The sequence below is a fragment of the Miniopterus natalensis genome, chromosome 10, assembly GCF_054644295.1.
Source record: "Miniopterus natalensis isolate mMinNat1 chromosome 10, mMinNat1.hap1, whole genome shotgun sequence".
NCBI classification, from domain to species: domain Eukaryota; kingdom Metazoa; phylum Chordata; class Mammalia; order Chiroptera; family Miniopteridae; genus Miniopterus; species Miniopterus natalensis.
Window position 1 is genome coordinate 83,360,843 of NC_142090.1, and position 16,877 is coordinate 83,377,719.

The 16,877-nt window shown below is 55.1% G+C and overlaps 1 protein-coding gene across 14 annotated transcripts in view; it reads right to left on the reverse strand.

Moving 5' to 3' along the window:
• IKZF1 (IKAROS family zinc finger 1) overlaps positions 1-16,877 on the reverse strand; it is a 57,351-nt gene that overhangs the window by 6,130 nt on the left and 34,344 nt on the right. For 2 of the 14 annotated variants that reach the window (XM_016198317.2, XM_087821445.1), the window contains 4 exons: positions 15,488-15,748; positions 11,612-11,779; positions 7,136-7,261; positions 2,880-3,014 (listed from right to left, as the gene is read on the reverse strand). The exons of 1 other annotated variant lie outside the window; for it this stretch is intronic. In XM_016198317.2, the coding sequence (XP_016053803.1) occupies positions 2,880-3,014; positions 7,136-7,261; positions 11,612-11,779; positions 15,488-15,748 (690 nt within the window). The remainder of the gene's footprint in view (positions 1-2,879; positions 3,015-7,135; positions 7,262-11,611; positions 11,780-15,487; positions 15,749-16,877) is intronic. 11 more of the 14 variants (XM_016198322.2, XM_016198320.2, XM_016198319.2 and 8 more) reach the window with 11 other exon arrangements.

The window sequence follows — 16,877 nt, forward strand, 5'->3', positions numbered from 1 at the left end:
AGCTGGACAGTGGACATATAAAAACATAACTGGACGCTGGGAAGTGGGAGGATGTCCCTCTTTTTCAAAGTAGTGAGTCAGTAGATAGTGACGGAAGTGACATAAATGAATAAAGAGTGATGTAAAGGTTCTAATGTTTTTTATAATATACCTTTTTAATCTTAGAGACAGCCTTTACAAACATATTTTCATGAGAAAATATTTATTTGAAGGTGAGCCAGTTTGGTTCCTGTCCTCCTCTTACATTTAAGACACGTGTAAATGGTGCTTTCATTAGACGTAGCATCTCGCACGCGACAGGCTCCTCACGGTGTCATTTACACCTGTGTCAGTCCCCCTACCCCCCCCCCCCCCCCCCCGCATTCACAGACAAGGCGCAGAAATGAAAGGGTATTTAGAATGAATCTCAGCTAATATTGCTAATTTCTGGATGTTGGGTTTTGTGGTGATTTTTAAAAATATGTTTTTATTGACTTCAGAGAGAGAGGAAGGGAGAGAGAGAAACATCAGTGATGAGAGTCACTGACCGGCTGCCTCCTGCACGCCCCCTGCTAGGGATCGAGCCCGCAACCTGGGCACGTGCCCTGACCAGGAACCGAACCGGTGACCAGTTGGTGCACAGGGTGACGCTCCAACCGACGGAGTCACCTGGCCAGGGCTCAAGGCTTTTCTTTTCTTTTTTAAACATGGAAGCTTCTCAATCTCGAGGCCACACCTAAGCTGTGGTCTCACCGAGGTGGCTGCAGCAGTTTCACCGAGAGGCTCATTTGGTTAGAAGCCTCCGAAAGCTCAAGGAGGCCCATGTGCACCCACTAGGCCCTCGGCAGGGACCCGAAGGAGGAAGTCCCCCCGGCTTCCCAAGGTCAGTGACCCTTAGCAGTTGTCCGACCCCTGGCTGCACCTCCTTGCAGCGTCTCCCTGGCCACCGGCAGCCACTGTTCCTACTGCGCCCGGAGTGAGCCCCACACTCTCCCCTCAACCTGGGAGGCTTGAGCCCCACCGCCAACGGCTCCTGGTGCCAGAGCTCCACCTGCTCCGCTCAGGAAGTACAAGGGCTCCCTCGGCCCAGCCTGAGGCTCACATGTGTGGGCGACTCCCCCACGTGTCCCCAGCCCATGGTTTGCAAAAGCGTCTTTAACTTCCTTCCCCCACCTCTCCCTACCCCCAGCCTGTGACAAACCTCCATTTAAAACCTGATCAAAAGGAAGCCTATTTTATGTGCAACAGGGAGGGAGGCTAGAGCCCCAAGCACGCGGCCTCTGCTGTGTGTCCCCCTTCCTGCTGTCCCCTCTGTCCTGTGGGACAGCAGGCACCTCTGGGACCAGCTTCATTAACCAGGAACCCCCCCCCTCCTCTCCGACAACACACATTTCCCAGGCTCCCCGAAGGCCTTGAAAATCTGCAGATTAAAAGTGAGACTCGATGTTCTCCAGAGCCTGGCTCGGTCATTTCTGTTAGCAGCACCCACTGCACTGGAGTCACCCTGACTCTCAGTTTCTGTCACCGAGTCCCTGAGCTGACCCCAATGCTCCCCTCTCTCCAGCCTCTCTCCTCCACAGCCTCCCCTCCTATGCCAGCCCCGCACCCTCCCTCTCCACAGGGCGGTCTCCATTTGCCAGGATGGGGCTCCAATCAGCATAGGCCGGTGCTTTGTTCTGCCTGCTGAATTAGGATATTTTCTTGCCTTGGCATTCAAGGCCTCACCCCGAGGCCAGAGCACAGTGACAACTTCATTCTTATTGCTTCCCTGAGGGACGTGAGGGACCCAGATCACGCTGGGTCCTCGACAGTATCCCGCCTGTCCCCGCTCCCGTCCCCACACCAGCATCACCTCTCTTTATTTTTATCTGCCTGCTGAGAACCCTCTCCCATTCTTCCTCTATCAGGAATGGACTCGACCTGATTCTTCCCTCAAGGTCACTGTCACCTTCAGAAGCCTGTACTGGTCTTTTTTCCCAGGCATGACCCTCCCCCACGGCCTCTGTCTGGAGGTGACCCTCGGCCATGATCCTGTGATAATAGTTGACCTTAATATTGACAGTTGCTAAATATTCTCACATCCTTCGTGTTACTTTCTGTTCATAAAACCCTGTGAGATATACAAAGAATAAACCCAAGGCTGGGGGGGGGGGTGTTGAACAATCTCACCGAGGGGACAGTGTTCACGTGTGGCTGTGACTGACACCCAGGTGGCCCTGGGCCCGGAGCGCCTGCACTCTCACACCTGCCTCCACCCTCTTTTCTGCCCGTCAGTGTCCGGCCTGGGCGGCGGCTGCTGGTGCACCTGTCTGCCACCTACACCGGACAGCAAGCTCCTGCAGGACAGGTGCCTCCTCTGCCCTCTCCCTCAAAGCCCTGTCACAGGCAGAGATCCACCTGTGAACACAACAATCGTGGCTGGGTCCCTCTACCCTGGGCTCCTCTCCTGGGCCAAGTGCTATGTCATTCTGCCCATCAACCCTTCAAAGCAGCCCGTGTGCGGAGCAGCGTGGGCTCCGAGTGAAAATGGCCAAGTCAAGCTCAGGCAGGGGGTGCCCGGGCTGTGCCTGAGCCTCGGGCTGAGCCGGGCCCGCTCTCTGACCCCTTGCACACTGATCCACCCCCCTGGTGCCCACCGAGTGTCCACAGGCAGATCCCAGCGAGCGCCCGGACACCCCAACATCACGTCTAGGACAAAGTACTCAGAGAAAATTTGTCCTATTATGAAGCCTACTGGAAAATTTCCCAAGGCATTTAAGACATGCTAAGCTTGCCAATTTCTGCTTTCTAAAAAATGAGACACTTTTTCTCTCTCCTACCCTCCGCTAGTGACCACCTGAGTCTAAAATACCCACAGAGTTGTGTGTTTTTTTAAGAGACAGCAAACGTTTAACTCTTACCAACAAATTTCTGAGGCATAGAGCTCTTACGTTTGGCGACGTTACTTGCGAGCCTGTCCAGCACCAGGGCTCTCTCGGCTCCTGCCTTGCACAGGTCTTCTGCCATCTCCCCGTGGTTCGTCTCTTCTTTAATGACTAAAGCCAAAGACATCAGAGAGGCCAGCTTAGAAATGCTTACGGGGAATGGTCCAGGCCTGTCCTGCGTTACCCCGACGCAGAGATTGTTTCCAATCTTCCTAGCAACCTGCCCAGTGACCGCACTGCTCAGAGCCGCCTGCTGAACACACCTGTGGGCTCCACATTGTCCCCCAAGACCGAGGACCGAATGTCGCCGCTATTAACATAACGCGGGCTGTGATTCATTGTGTCCCTTTGACAAATCCTCTTAACTTTTCAAATACTCCCTGATCCCCTAACTCGGTCAGTCCTGACACTGGGCATCTGAGAACCGAAGGACTGTCAGAGCCAGAAATGACCAAAGGGTCCGACTCCCTCCTGGGCGCAGGGAACTGAGTGAGAAGCAGAGGAAATGCTCGAAATGCTACCGCAAATCCTGGCAGCGGGAGAGAACCAGCCCTCCTGAGCCCTGCGCACGCAGAGGAAAGCAAAGCCCGCACCCGGGGCCGCGGGAGAGTCAGGAGCCCTGGGGGAGCTGCTGCTGGACGGAAGGGGTGCTTCCCGCTCATCTGTGCTCTCCTCACATTGTCTCTTCCTTCCCGCCACTGAAGATGCAACACTGTATCCTGCATGGCCTGCTCTATATCCTAGTTTTATACGGTTGGATTTTTGGAAATACAGCTCTTCCACCTCCCTGCAGTTCATCCTCATGTGCACGGAGCTGAAAATGTCAATGGACCATATAGCTAATCAATAGCTAATCAATTCTTCCCACACAGTTTCTAACCAGTCCCTTTAACCCCAGAGGATGTATCGCAGGGTCTTTGCAAAGTGTATCCATTTCTCTCCGTGTCACGGCTACATTTTAACACAGCACGAGACAGAACTCTTCTTTCACAAAAGAGCCAATTCCCTCACTGATTTTCTCCAGAGACACTTTCCAGTACATGGTTTCCAGATTCCAGTAAGATTTCCAAGCCCGTCTGCTGTGAACCCACGCCCGGGTCTGGGAGACCCACGCGCGGTGTCCAGCCCTGTCCCCCCGCCTCCCCCACCCCGTCCCCCTTGCCGCAGGGTGGCTGGGTAGCTTTCCTCCTCGTGGCTTGCACGCCACCCGCTGAGGTTATTTCTAGTTATTTTATGCCTTCGCTGCATCATTATGAATGCCACTTTGAAGAAGTATTTCTCAAATTGGTTAATATCACTGGTAGATGGAATTCTGAACATCAGAAATGTGTTTCTTATTCAATGGGCAACATAACACCCTGATGTCTTTGAGGGATGCGCATGAAACCATCAAGTTCAATACTGCTGGTCGAACTTGGACCTGTGGCGCTAACAGGCCCCCGTAGGTGTCCGTCCCTCCCTGAGGGCAGGCACGGTGCCACCAGGGGGTTTCCCCCTGCCCGGCTGCGGGCTCCTGAGCGCCTCACCCTCGGGGTCCTCAGAGTGAGGGGCAGTCGGCCCCCAGTTCCCGGTCACCGGCTGCTCTGCCCTCCACTGTATTTCCCACCAAGGGTCTGCAACGCAGTCTGCGCACCTGAGCCTCCAGCGGAACTTACGTGCTCCGTGCACACATTGGGTGATTACTGCAGGTGATCAAAATGCTTTCTATTCAAAGATGCTGCAGTCATAAAAATTAATATTTTCTACATCCTATAAGCTGGGTTCTGTTTGTACTTAATCCAAAAGAATGGCCCCAGCGAAGGGGGTTGGGAGAGGGAAGAGTCTGCTGTGGGTGGGGGTGGGTCTCGGGCTCGTGGGAAAGAGAGGAGATGACGGAGACACAGCGAAGCCAAGCGACCAGGCGTCCCCTGCCCAGCCCAGCCCAGCCCAGCCCTCTGCCTGCCCTCCCAGCCCGGGCACCGTGTTGGGGGCCTTTCGTTAAAGCCTCTGCAGCTTTCCAAGATCCCTCAACCGGCACTAACTGCCCCCCAGCAGCCTTCCTAGCGCCTGAGGACGTCCCGAGGTTCCCCAAACAACCGAAGCGCCGGAGGTTAGAGGTGAACATTTTAGGACTGAATTGCTTCTGACCATAAGGTTATTGACATCGCAACGGACAAGCACTCAGCCTCAGGTGGCCGTCCTTCACGGCCTAACCCTGCGTGTCTGGGGACGTGTGTGACACGCGTGCACACTCCACGCCCGCACGCCCCCCCCTCTCGTGCCTCGCCCCGCGCTGTGGGCCAGGCGGGAAGCATCGCTCCCACTGAAGAGACGAGCTCAGGGTCACATTCAGTAAAAGATTCAGGGTTGGAAGTGGGACCCAGGCCCCGGGGATGGGCCCCGCTCGTCCCCGCGAGGAAGCTGTCCCCCGCTGTGGCTTCACGCGCGTTTCCATGGTAATGAGGACAGTAGAGAAAACCGGCGGCTCTGTGTGCGCCTCGCTTGTCTTCTCTAGTCCGTGTGTAGACTTTTAAAGGGAGGCTCGCATTATGGTACTTAATAGGGCTTCGTGTAGTGGAGAATGGGTCCTCGGTGAGCGCCGGTTGCGTGGGTAAATGGCCATTTAAACGCTAATCAGCAGCACTTATCTCTAAGCCCCGTTCATTTATTTTTTACGGAAAAATACAACACCTGAGTGTTTACATTTTAAAGGAGCACAAACCACCTTCTCACCCCTGGTCCCCCACCTTGGGCCTGGCCGCACATCGGCATCTGTTACACTCTTCTTCTTATTGTGTTTAACACCTAGTCTCCCGCTTCCGCGGGCCCTCAGCACCTTTCTGCTGTGGAAACACGCCTGAGCCTCTGCGGGACGCTAAACGATCATCTCAGGGACTGTCCCCATTTCCCAGGCGAGAGGAGCGGGCACAGAGAAAGCAGCCTCCCCGGGCGGAGGGACGGTGGGCGGGGAGACGGCGCCAGGCCCCCCCGTGCCCTCTCCCTGCCCAGACAGGTGACCTTCACCCTCGCCTGACCTTCTCTCCCGCTCTCGCCCGCCTTAACGACCTGAGTGTCCTTGAATGTTCTAGTGCCACTGAACTGTCCCCTGAAAAATGGGTCAGGTCCTGAGCTTTCTCTTGTAAAAAATAAAAGACAATCGAATAAAATTTAGAATTTAAAAAATGACCCGTCCCCTGGTGGGTTCCCTTCACGCGCCGTTCCCTGGAGTCCGACGGCTGAATGTGGCGTCCTACACGCTCAGCTACTCGCTGGACTGCTCGCCTTGGTGCAGCGACTGTTTTTCCAGGGGTCGTGCTAATAAGCCGTGCTTCGAAAGCAAGAGGGCGCCTTCGCTGATCTATTCCTAAACGTCCCTGCCTTCCTAAGAGAGGAAAGCGCCTGCGACGACACCGCCGTCCCTGAGTGAGTCCCGCCGCCTGGGCCACCCTCCCCTCCATTCTCCACTTTAAACGATCTGCGGGGGGGTCAGGCGCGCCCCCGAGAAGCACCGCGCTCAGGAGGAAAAGGCGGCCGCTCCCCGAGTCCGGCCACAGCGCCACGCTGGCCGTCATGGCTAAATCAGGCTCGCGCTCTCGCACCCACGACCACAGCCAGCCTGGAAGCGCTTATTGGATACACGTCATGAAAGCAGCTTTTCAACAAGATTTCACGTCCTGTGCTGGTTACGAGGCACGAAGGACCGATCAGCCCTGCCCGGTGTGGCTCGGTGGTTAGTGCCGGCCCTCGGGCTGAAGGGTCCTGCGTGCGAGTCCCGGTCAGGGCTCGCTCCTCCACTGCAAGCTCGGTCCCGGCCCAGGTCAGGGCGCATGCGGAGGCAACCCGTCCATGTGTCTCCCTCGCACTGATGTTTCTCTCTCAGTCTCCCTCCCTCCCTCCCTTCCACTCTCTCGAAAAAAATCAATGGAAAAAATATCCTTGGGTAAGAATTCCCAAAAATACAAAACAAAACAAATAACACAAAAAAGGAGCAACCAATACTCCAGGTTAAAATAATTTACAAAAGACAAAAAAAAACAAAAACAACCTCAAAATGTCAAGGGTCACTAATATCTTAGAAACTTCCCCAGATTTCAGGAGGGAGGGGCTTGAAGGTCATGCTCCCTCCGGTGGGATAGGAGTGGGCTCCTAGCGGAACTGTGGGGTGTCAGTGGCCAGAGGCTCCCCTGGGCCCTGGCGGGGGGCGGCCCCCCCGGGCCGGGGCAGGCCTGGCTCCCGCATGCTGTGGCGCTTACCTGGGTACAGCGTGCCTGGAAGGCCCATGGTTTGCAAGTAGTTGTGGCAACGCTCTTTATGTTCCTCTAAAGAGCTTCGCTGTTTATAGCTTCGGCCACAATATCCACATTTGTGAGGTTTACCAACTGCAGGAGACAGAATTGAGTTCGAGACCCCCGTTAAACTCCGGCCTTACGGGAAGGGGGGATGCATGCAATACAGTCATTACCAAAGAGCCAAAAACTCTGCTCCTGAGAGCTCAAAGCGTCAGGGACTGGTCAGAACTGCTAACTTTAACGATGGTAACGCCGAGGGGTTTTCTCGATTCCCCAAGAAGCCCTGCGAGTTCTGTTCCATGTCAATCCGTCCACTCCACCGACCACTGATCTCTCCTGCTAAAATCACTGACATCCGTCCTTAAACTGGCGGGAACGCACCTCCAAGGAGTTACAATGAGGACAGGTCCCCTGGGCAGAGGCGGGAGGAAGGTGGCCTGTTGGCTGAGTGATCTACAGATTCACCTCTTCAGTTGGACTCTGGTCCCCATCTGCACCGGGGCTGGATATAATGCAACCAAAGTAAATTCCTTTCCAGGGTATAAACTGGATAATTTGAGGTCTCTAAGAAACCATAAAGATCAGTATCTTTAGCCCGGACGACGTGGCTCAGAGCATGAGCATCGACCTAGGATTCAGGAGATCGAGGTTTGATTCCTGGTCAGGGCACATGCCCGGGTTGTGGGCTCGATCCCCAGCTGGGGGCGTGCAGGGGGCAGCCGATCAGTGACTCTCATCATTGATGTTTCTCTCTCTCTCCCTCTCCCTTCCTCTCTCTGAAACCAATAAAAACACATAGAAAAAAATCAATATCTTTAATGAAAGGAGCATTTATTTTCCAAAATGCATTTTCTTGCTCTAACTTAGACAAGTTATTTTTTTCTCCCAAAGAGCCACAGGACGGCGTGGGCTCCAGAGGGGCGTGTTCTCTGCCTGCGCGCTCAATATGGGGGCCGCCGGCCATCTGAGGCTCCTGAGCATCTGAGGTTGACTAGTGTCACAAGAACTGAAGTTTTCGTTTTGTTTAGCTTTAATTGATTAAAATTAAAATGTAAATACCACATATGGCTGGCGGCCAATTCTATACAGTGAGTTTAAGTGCTTCCTAAATTTTATTGGGTATTATTGTAGGAAATAAAATTAGGATTCACATCATGCCTAAGTTTCCAGACTTTAATACCCAGCACTTTAAGAGATGAAACAGACAAAGTTTCTTCAATTACTTCTTAAAGAATCCACATTTCCTTCTAAGGTCAGAATAGTCTTCTCCTTCCTTCTCATAACGTTAGATTTCACTTACTTGAAAGTATTATGTAAAAGTCAATACCACCTAACTAGGAATGTTGGGTGAAATGGGTCAAGCAAAGCTTGTATTGGTTAAGTCTCTTCCTTAGGTGGATGGAATCTATGGTTAAAGGAAACAGAGACAAAAAACAAAATCGGAGCCCTGGAACATTCCACACAGGAAGAAAGGGTCTTCATTTGTAGAAGGTGTTGTTTCCCTACCAACGTTGAAATGTACGATGTTGCCTAAAACATAGTTTTACAGAATATAGATAACCCTGCAAGGTCCTTTCCTGAAAAAGCTGTAACTTCTTAGCAAATTCCTATATCTAGGGCACGGTGTCTGAAGGTCCATTTTTCTGAGTATGTGACTGATTTGGACTCTGGAACCTAAGAAAGGCATTTACTGTGACAACAGAGCTAAGGCAGGTCTTGAAGCGTAGCCCAACATTCTTCAGGAAAGAAAGTCCAACTAAAATTCCAAAGAAAGCGGTAAAGAAGGAATGGGTCCCTCCCCTGCCTGCCCGACTACCTGAGCCCCTCTGGTTGTCAGCGAGGGGCAATTCTACAGTGACCTCACCACGGAGGGGTTGGTCTCTGGAGCCTCAGGCCACCGGCAGTTGCTAGGAAAGCTGGGAGCCGGATTGCGTTTTTGGCAGAATGGAGGAGCGGCCATTTCCCAATGAACAGAACGGGGCCACCTTTGAGTTTGCAGACACAGGCTGAAGTCTTCATGTATTTCTAGTGAAATCATCTTGTAGAACCTGAATCATTTCTTCCAAGAGCCGTGTATTAGCGGCACCTTCCTTTACCCATCAGAGTCATTAGGTGCTTCCTCAAGACAAGATTGTTGACTTGCTCATCGGTGGACCCACAATAGGAGTAACCTGTCCAAAACCTGCCTCTGTCACAGAGAATTACTCAAGAACTTAGAGCAGGACACAGCCAGGCCTCCAAGGAAGCAAACAGGCATGGAGCCAGAGTCATCTAAAATACTGAGTCAGGTGTTCCTAACGTCACAGCAGGAAAGGAAAGAGAGCAGTTTCATCCTAAGCTTTCAGGACTGATGAATATGCAGGAGAGATTCCTCCTGCAAATCAGCATAATCCGGGGATGACCATGAGCTGAGGACAGGCCCACGTGGGAAGCTATGCTCCCTACAACCCCGTGCTGGATTGCTGTCACCCATGCTGATGTCTGCTTGACACCTTATAAATGACATCTGCCAAGTTTCTCTGTCCTCCATCACCTGGGAGGCACTGCACACAGGCTGCATAATCATCACATCTGAAGCCTGCATGGAACCTGCTTGTCACTTAGTCCCCGCACACCTTCACCTCCACCTGACACATGCCTCTCATTACAGACGCATGGAAACATTTAAAAATGCCCACTGTCACACTGTCACCATCCCACTTTGGAGAGGCCCCTGTTCTCCCTGTCACCTGCAGCAACACCCTCCCCAGCCTTCAGCCATCCCCATCCCAGATGGGTGGGGGTGGCCTTGGTCCCACTGTCACTGGGGCTGATCTGTCCCCTCAAGGGGAGGAGCAACTCCCTGGCTTTGTGTGGCTCCTTTCTTGGAAGATTTTAAGACTCTCCCCCCAATAGTCACAAGTTAATAATGAAGAGTGTTTTGGGAGCCTCCTCCATGTTGAGAACCAGGAAGGAGGTCAGGATGGAGAGGGGACGGCCTGGCTGAGCACTAGGGTACCAGGACCTGGCTCCCCCTTGCTCCTGGATGAACTCCGCAGGTTCCACTCACAGGAGAATAACAAGTTTCCACCACACTTGCTAACATGCACCCTGCACCCCTTTCTGGGGTCACTTACAGAACTGTGTATCCAGGTGGAACATCTCTGAAGGTGAACCTCAGAAATGCATCTTTCTGCTGGGACTCAAGCCCTTTTCTACTGGAGTCTCCCCTGATGCCCCCCACCCTGGAGACCAACCCTCTTCTCCTCGTGCTCCCCCCCCCCATGTCACAGCACTGGGAACACGCTGGTGCTTTGCTACTTTGTACCTGTATCCTCCACTGTGAAAGGGGGCCCTTGGGGTGCTCAGTACATGGGTGACAAAGAAATGGACATAGCAATGGACACAGAATCCCTACACTAACTAGGCTGATAACATTTGGGAAGGAGGTGGCTTGAGCCCAGGAAAACCTTCCCAAGGACCCAGCACCCCTGCTTTGTGGGGAGGCACCTCTGATGGGCGCTGCCCTGGGGATGTCAGGAAGGAGCTGGTCTGAAGCTTCTGTCTCCCAGCACCCTGCTCGAGAGGAGTCCTTGAAACATCATGGTTTTGATGGACAGCTCCAGGAGGGCAGGGGCGAGGGCCTGTCACCTCCTGTCCCCAGAGCCTTCCTAGGGCTCAGGCACACCATGCAGGCCCCACACTGTCCTCCTCTGACCTGTAAGATTATGGGGCCACCCGATAATGAAAAATAGCAAGAAATACTCCTTAGGAGGCAGAAGATCTGATCTGATCTAAACTTGTGCTTCACGGTGGGGAGAGCTGAGGACTTGGCGCTTCCTGGTCACTGTGACCCAGCTGGCCCTCCGATTACCTAGGATGTGTTTACTGAAATCTGGTAACCGGCCTCTCAAGTGAGACATGACCAGCTCCTGGTGTGAGAGCTACACTCGGGCCCGGGGGGGCAGCGTGGCTTCAGGTGACAGGTGTCCGCCCAATCAGGACAGGTCCGGGTGAGGTGTCACCTATCACCTGTGCAATGACGCTACTGAAATCCTGAAACCCTCTGTAGCCCAGGAGCATGTGCGGCTCAACAAGGAACACAAAGGCATATATTTGGGAGCTTTGTGGGCATTAGCAGGACCCCCAATGAAAGCAGAGCTGGGAACTCCTTTAAAGAGACCCACTTACCTGACAAAAGTGGATGGGGGGCCTTTTCTGAAACACTTTCCCTAAGGTGGGACTCCCTGTGAGATTTCCCCACCCACTGCCTCTGGCTCATGGAGAGATCACAGGATGGCGGGGACACTGATGCCACCGTGACCAGGGTGGCCAGTGCCCGCCGGAGGGCTGCACCTGGGGACTCGGGCACCCCGCGGGGAGGGCTCCCTCGCCCACACACGGCTCGGGCGGTCTCTGGATCCCGGATCCCGGGGCCCCAGCCTCGCCCGGAGGACCTACCGGAATGCGTCCGCAGGTGGCCGGTGAGCGCGTCCCTCCGGCGGCAGGCGTAGTTGCAGAGGTGGCATTTGAAGGGCTTCTCCCCCGAGTGCAGCTTGATGTGTCTGAGCAGGTTGCCCTTCTGGGTGAAGGAGGCCCCGCACTGGTTGCACTGGAAGGGACGCTCACCTGGAGGGAGACAGGGGTGGTGAGCGAGACCCCGGCCGGGACGAGAGCGGGACACGGACAAGAAAGTTGTCTCCCGCAGGGTGGCGACTCCCACCGGCTGCAGGTCTGATAGAACACACGGCTTTCAGACGAAACCTGCCAGGCTCCTCAACGCTTCACTGGTTGGGTCAATTTGATCTGAAAATCTAATTTTTTCTCCCTAAATCAGAGCGGCACATCACAATGCAAATTCAGACTCATTTAAATAAAGTGACTGCAACGCTCTGTGATGAGGAGCCAGTCTTCCTGATCAGCAGTTTTGGAATAAACCAATATCCAATTTTGCGTGTTGTGGCATTTGGTGGGGCTTTTTTTTTTAATGTGGCTTTTTTCAAAAGGGTCTTTAAAATACGCCACTGGAGCAGCAAATAAAAAGGAAACTCATTAAAAATGCATTTCAGGATCACGAGTTCATTTCAGCGTTACATTCTTATATTCAAATGAAAGGCAGTTCATTATAACAGTTATAATAACTTCTTTTCATTTACATCTCCCCGTATTTCCCTTTCAATTTCTTCTCCATTACCTGTCTGTCCCCACGCGGGCAGATCAGGGAAGAGACAGACAGAGAGCGCGTGAGGGGACAGGCGGAGGAGAAACGCCGAGCAAAGCGAGGAGGGAAGACTCGCGAGGAAACTCCGCGGCGTGCAAAGCGTCCCGCGTCCCCCCGTGTCCCGCCGGCGCCTGGCGCGGCATCCCGCACGCATCCCCAAACCTTCCTGCTGCGGTGGGCGAACGTCCGCGGACGACGGGCGATGTTTTCACGGCACACACAGGGTGTTCCCCGGAAATGCACACGCACCGTGACAGCCGGCGGCTCCGTTTGGAAAATGGGATGTATTTTAATAAACGCGGCCTTTATAACTGTTCAGAGCGTGCGTACATTTTCTTGGGGGGGACACCCTGATTCTAAGGTGTGGGTTAGTTGTCCCTAGGATCTCTCTCCTGGGCGGCGCCGAGGGGCTGGCGGCCAAGGGCCCGCTCGGCCTCGTGTGGGGCAGAGCTCGTGCCCCTAGTCCAGACCCAATAGGGGGACGAACGGGCCCCTGGGGAAACTACGCCGTGGCGCAGTCAGGGTCTTGGATCTAAGCGGGTGAACGTGCCGTTTAACGCTCACGGTCCAGAGCGAGGCATTGGTCTCGTTCAGGGAAACACTACCTCTCTCAAAAACGATGCTTTTTTTAAAAAGAAGACTCGCTCTGTGTGACCACCGTGCCCGGCGCTGAGCTACCATGAAAATGCGCTTCCTAGGAACGATGTTTTTTTCTTAGGAAAATAGAACCTGCGAAGATGCACATTTAACGACCTTCCCAGCTGATCCTCATGGCTTTGCAAACAAAACGTCACTTATCCAAAGTGACGGCGTAGAAGGGAGCAGGCTCTCTGGTTCAGCAACACCTACAGCCGTTTGAGTGAAAGGGCCGCGTGGGCACCGCGGCTGCACCCGTCACCCTTTTCATTTTTAAGGAGGCAGGAGGGAGGCGCTGCTATAAAAATGGAACTGAATTCACAAGGATATTCGGCGACAGGCCGCCTGGGGGGACCCTGATACTAACTGGCATACAGTCGGCATTTGCCCAAATCCGTCCGGACTGGACCTGGCCGAGCGGAGAAGGGGGTCACGCCGAGCCGGGGGAGCCCAGGGTAGGCCACCTGTAGCTGCCCAAGAGGAGAGTCAACGGCTGGTGGCCAGGCCGCCCGGAGGAGCACCCGACAGACAGAGACCAGCCCTCTGTTAGGGACCCCCGGGCCGTGTGCCGTGTAGCCCTGCCTCGCTCCCGCGGGCAAGCTCTCCTGGACACCTGCCTCTCTCCCATGGCCTGTGCTAGCCTGACCATGTGACACGGGTCCGGGAAGCTGGGGGGAGCATTCCCTGGGTGACAACAGGGAGGCGGGCTCACGGCCACTTCCCCTCACAGGCGTCAGCGCGGAAGGGGCCAGGCCCTGGAGTTGGGCTCAGGACAGGGACCGCGAATCTGTGGGCTCCCCCGCTGGCCAAGGTCCCCCACTCGCCTCCTGCAGGGCCCAGGCTTGCCGATTACAGCTGGGTGAAGTCAGGCTTCTCCAAGGTGGCGTTTCCTTATTGAACTGGGATGAAGACTTTACTATCCTTAATTCAAAACTGAGTTTAAATCCCAGTGACTCTACCAGGGCAGGCAGCCAGTCTGTGCACCTGTGTCCTTGGTCAGGGGCAGGAGCAGGGGCAGATCCTGGCCTCTTGGGGACATTAGCTAGCTTGGTTGCACTTAGGCTCCCAGAGGAAGGGCTCCCCGAAATGTCCCACCTACAGTCTGCTCCTCAACTGCCGTCCACCCACGCTCAGGGTCCCGCCCAGCACCCAGGCCTCCTCTGCACTGACCCAGCTCTGCATTTTCACAGGATGCCCGAGCGACTCCTACAGTCTCCAGGTTGGAGAAGCAGGACTCTGGGAAGGTGTAAACTTGGGGAATTCAGGTGGGGCTGGTGGTCAGCAAAACGGCCTTTTCTAGCATGTTCGACTCGGACCCCAGGAGCGTGGGAGCCTTCCCAGCCTGTCCGGTTAGTCACACCTACGATGCCTCTATGTGGACCCTCCCGTTCAGGCCAGTGGAAACCATTATGGAGACAGTCCACGAGTTCCCTGTTTTTTGTTTTTTTTTAAAGGCAAGGCAAGGACCATAAAGTGGCTGCTAGTATGTCCCATTCCCGGAATTCCTCGCTCTGTGTGGGTGGCACTCGGCCCTTAGCTGCCACCCCGGGGGAGAGGTGGGCAGCAAGCAGGCCCTGCTGCTGTGCGTCTCCATCCTTGGCAGGTTTCCTTAGATGCAATTACTGTTTTATCGGGGCAGGAGCCGTTATATTTTGGCCATTCGGTGCCAGGATTTGATGCGTGTATCAGATATTTATCTAAGAGAATGTGCACCGTAGGGTCAGGCCTCACGCAAGTCAGCAGGGGAGTAGCTCCTCTGTGAGGGGCCTCCTGCATCGGGGACGTGTCTCCGAGTGTCCATCACATGGTGGCCACCTTCACCTTCACCTCCCTCTCGTTACAGCGGACGGGGGGACGGGGCTGACAACTGTCCCGCGGGTGTCGCCCACGCCCGGGAGTGATGGGCCCGTCGCTGGGTAATTTCAGGAGCAAGGGGCCCGCCAGGAAAAGCAAAGTTTGCTCAATTTTAGAAAATGAATTTGTACAGAAAATGAATGTACTGAAAAAAAGAAAACATTTTCCCAGAGGAACTGCACACGGGAGACATCGTTTCAGAAACTGCCCTGAGCTCTTAGGGGAAGACTGACTGCGTGTTGCTGGAATTCCATCTCCGGGCTGGTGTTTCTAGGAACCCAGCCCTTTCCACTCGAATTTAAAGCATGAATATGAAGGTTTGGCCTCACTGTCTAAGGGTGAACCACCTGCACCTCCACCTAACAGCACCTCTGCCCTGCTGAGCGGGCGCGACCCCCCCGCGGCACCTCCGCCTGAGCCGTTAGCGTCTCTGCGCAGGCTCGAGCCCCTAGGGTCGGACTGGCCCCGCCGGAAGTCCTTCCCCACGTTGTTCCAGGGGTGGGACTCGCGCCCGCCCAACATGGAGCCCCCGAAACCCTCGGGGCAGCAGCTGGGTCAGGGGCGGCCCGCCCTGCTGCCCCGGGGCCTCTCCCAGGCCCCTCGGGCGGCGCTGCCCCCGGCCTTACCCGTGTGGCTCCTCTTGTGGACCATGAGCACATTGGGGCCGATGCAAATGATGCCACAGACATCACACTTTAGTTTGCCGTTAGGAAGTCGGATGCCGCCAGCTCCCGACAGAGCTCTGCCGCCTTGGCCACCGTGGGAGCCATTCGTGTCCTCTCCCGCGGCACCGAGCGCGCGCAAGTCCTGGGCACAAGCGTCCCCATTCCTGTCACAGGCATGTCCCTTCTCTTCGTCACTCTGAGCCTCTACTTTAACATTACCGGCTGAAAGACACAACACAGGGGCCGCTCAGTGTCATCACAGAAACAGGGCGGAGCAACACAGCAGAGAGCGGGCCCAGGGCTCCCGCCTGGGGGCCGAGCAGCTGCTACCACGGGGATGGCGGGAGACAGCGGGCGTGGGGACACCTGCCCGCCCGCCCGCCCTCCGCAGGTCCGGGTGGTGGTGCCTGCGAAGGCCTGGGGAAGGTAGTCCCGCCTCTTGCTCTAAGGCCACGGACCCGCAGGGACAGCCTGTGGCACCTCTGGAGCACCCGAGGCCTGGCCTGCACCAGCTCCTCCGGGGGAGCCCCATCCACCGGAGTATGGACCCCATCAGCTGTGTCCCCGGGGTTGCGACCTTGTTGGGCAAAATCCCTCCTTAGTGGTTATGGGGCCTGAGAAGCCTCGGTCCCTCCAGGCTGCCTTCCTGTCTGCTGCGTAAGTAACGGAACGAAGCTCGGCCGCCTGTGCCCGGCCGCTGAGCAGGCTCCCGACAGGTGTCTGCTTCTTCGGTACCTGACGTCCCCTCTTTGCGTGTTAGTCCCCGCAAACCGAGGACAGTTCTCTACTGACTTTAAGCAGGAGGGAGGCCTGTTCAGAGCCAGGGCAGGCAAGGCCCCGGGGGAGGGATTCCGGGTCCTGCCCTGTTCTAGGTTCCCGGGAAAATGCAGGCAAAGCCCCGGGTCTCTGGGGCGAAGACGGAGCCGTCCACAGCGGGCACCGGCCAGGCTCCGCAGAAGCCAACGCCACGCACGTTTCTATCGGAAAGCGGTTCCTGGACCGTCACGATAGCGCGAGTCTAGGCCCCGGGAGCTTGGAGGGCTCCCTCTTTTAAGTGAAAACAATGGAAACAGAGAAATCCCCGCCACACCGGTGACTCACCAGGAGAGAGCAAAGGGAACGGAAATGTTTACGGTGTCTCTGGAATGAGGGCAAGTGAATGAACATGTGCGAGGAGGGGACCCGTAGGTGTCTCTGTGCTGCCTCGGAGAGAGGTTTGCGAAAACGTTTAAGCAGTTTACAGGTTAATAAAACCATTTCTTATCACTTACGCCATTTTAAATGTAGGCTTTTCTCTTTCTCTCGTCAAGATGCAAGATTAGGAATATTTTAATCCTTACTTAATGTTTAG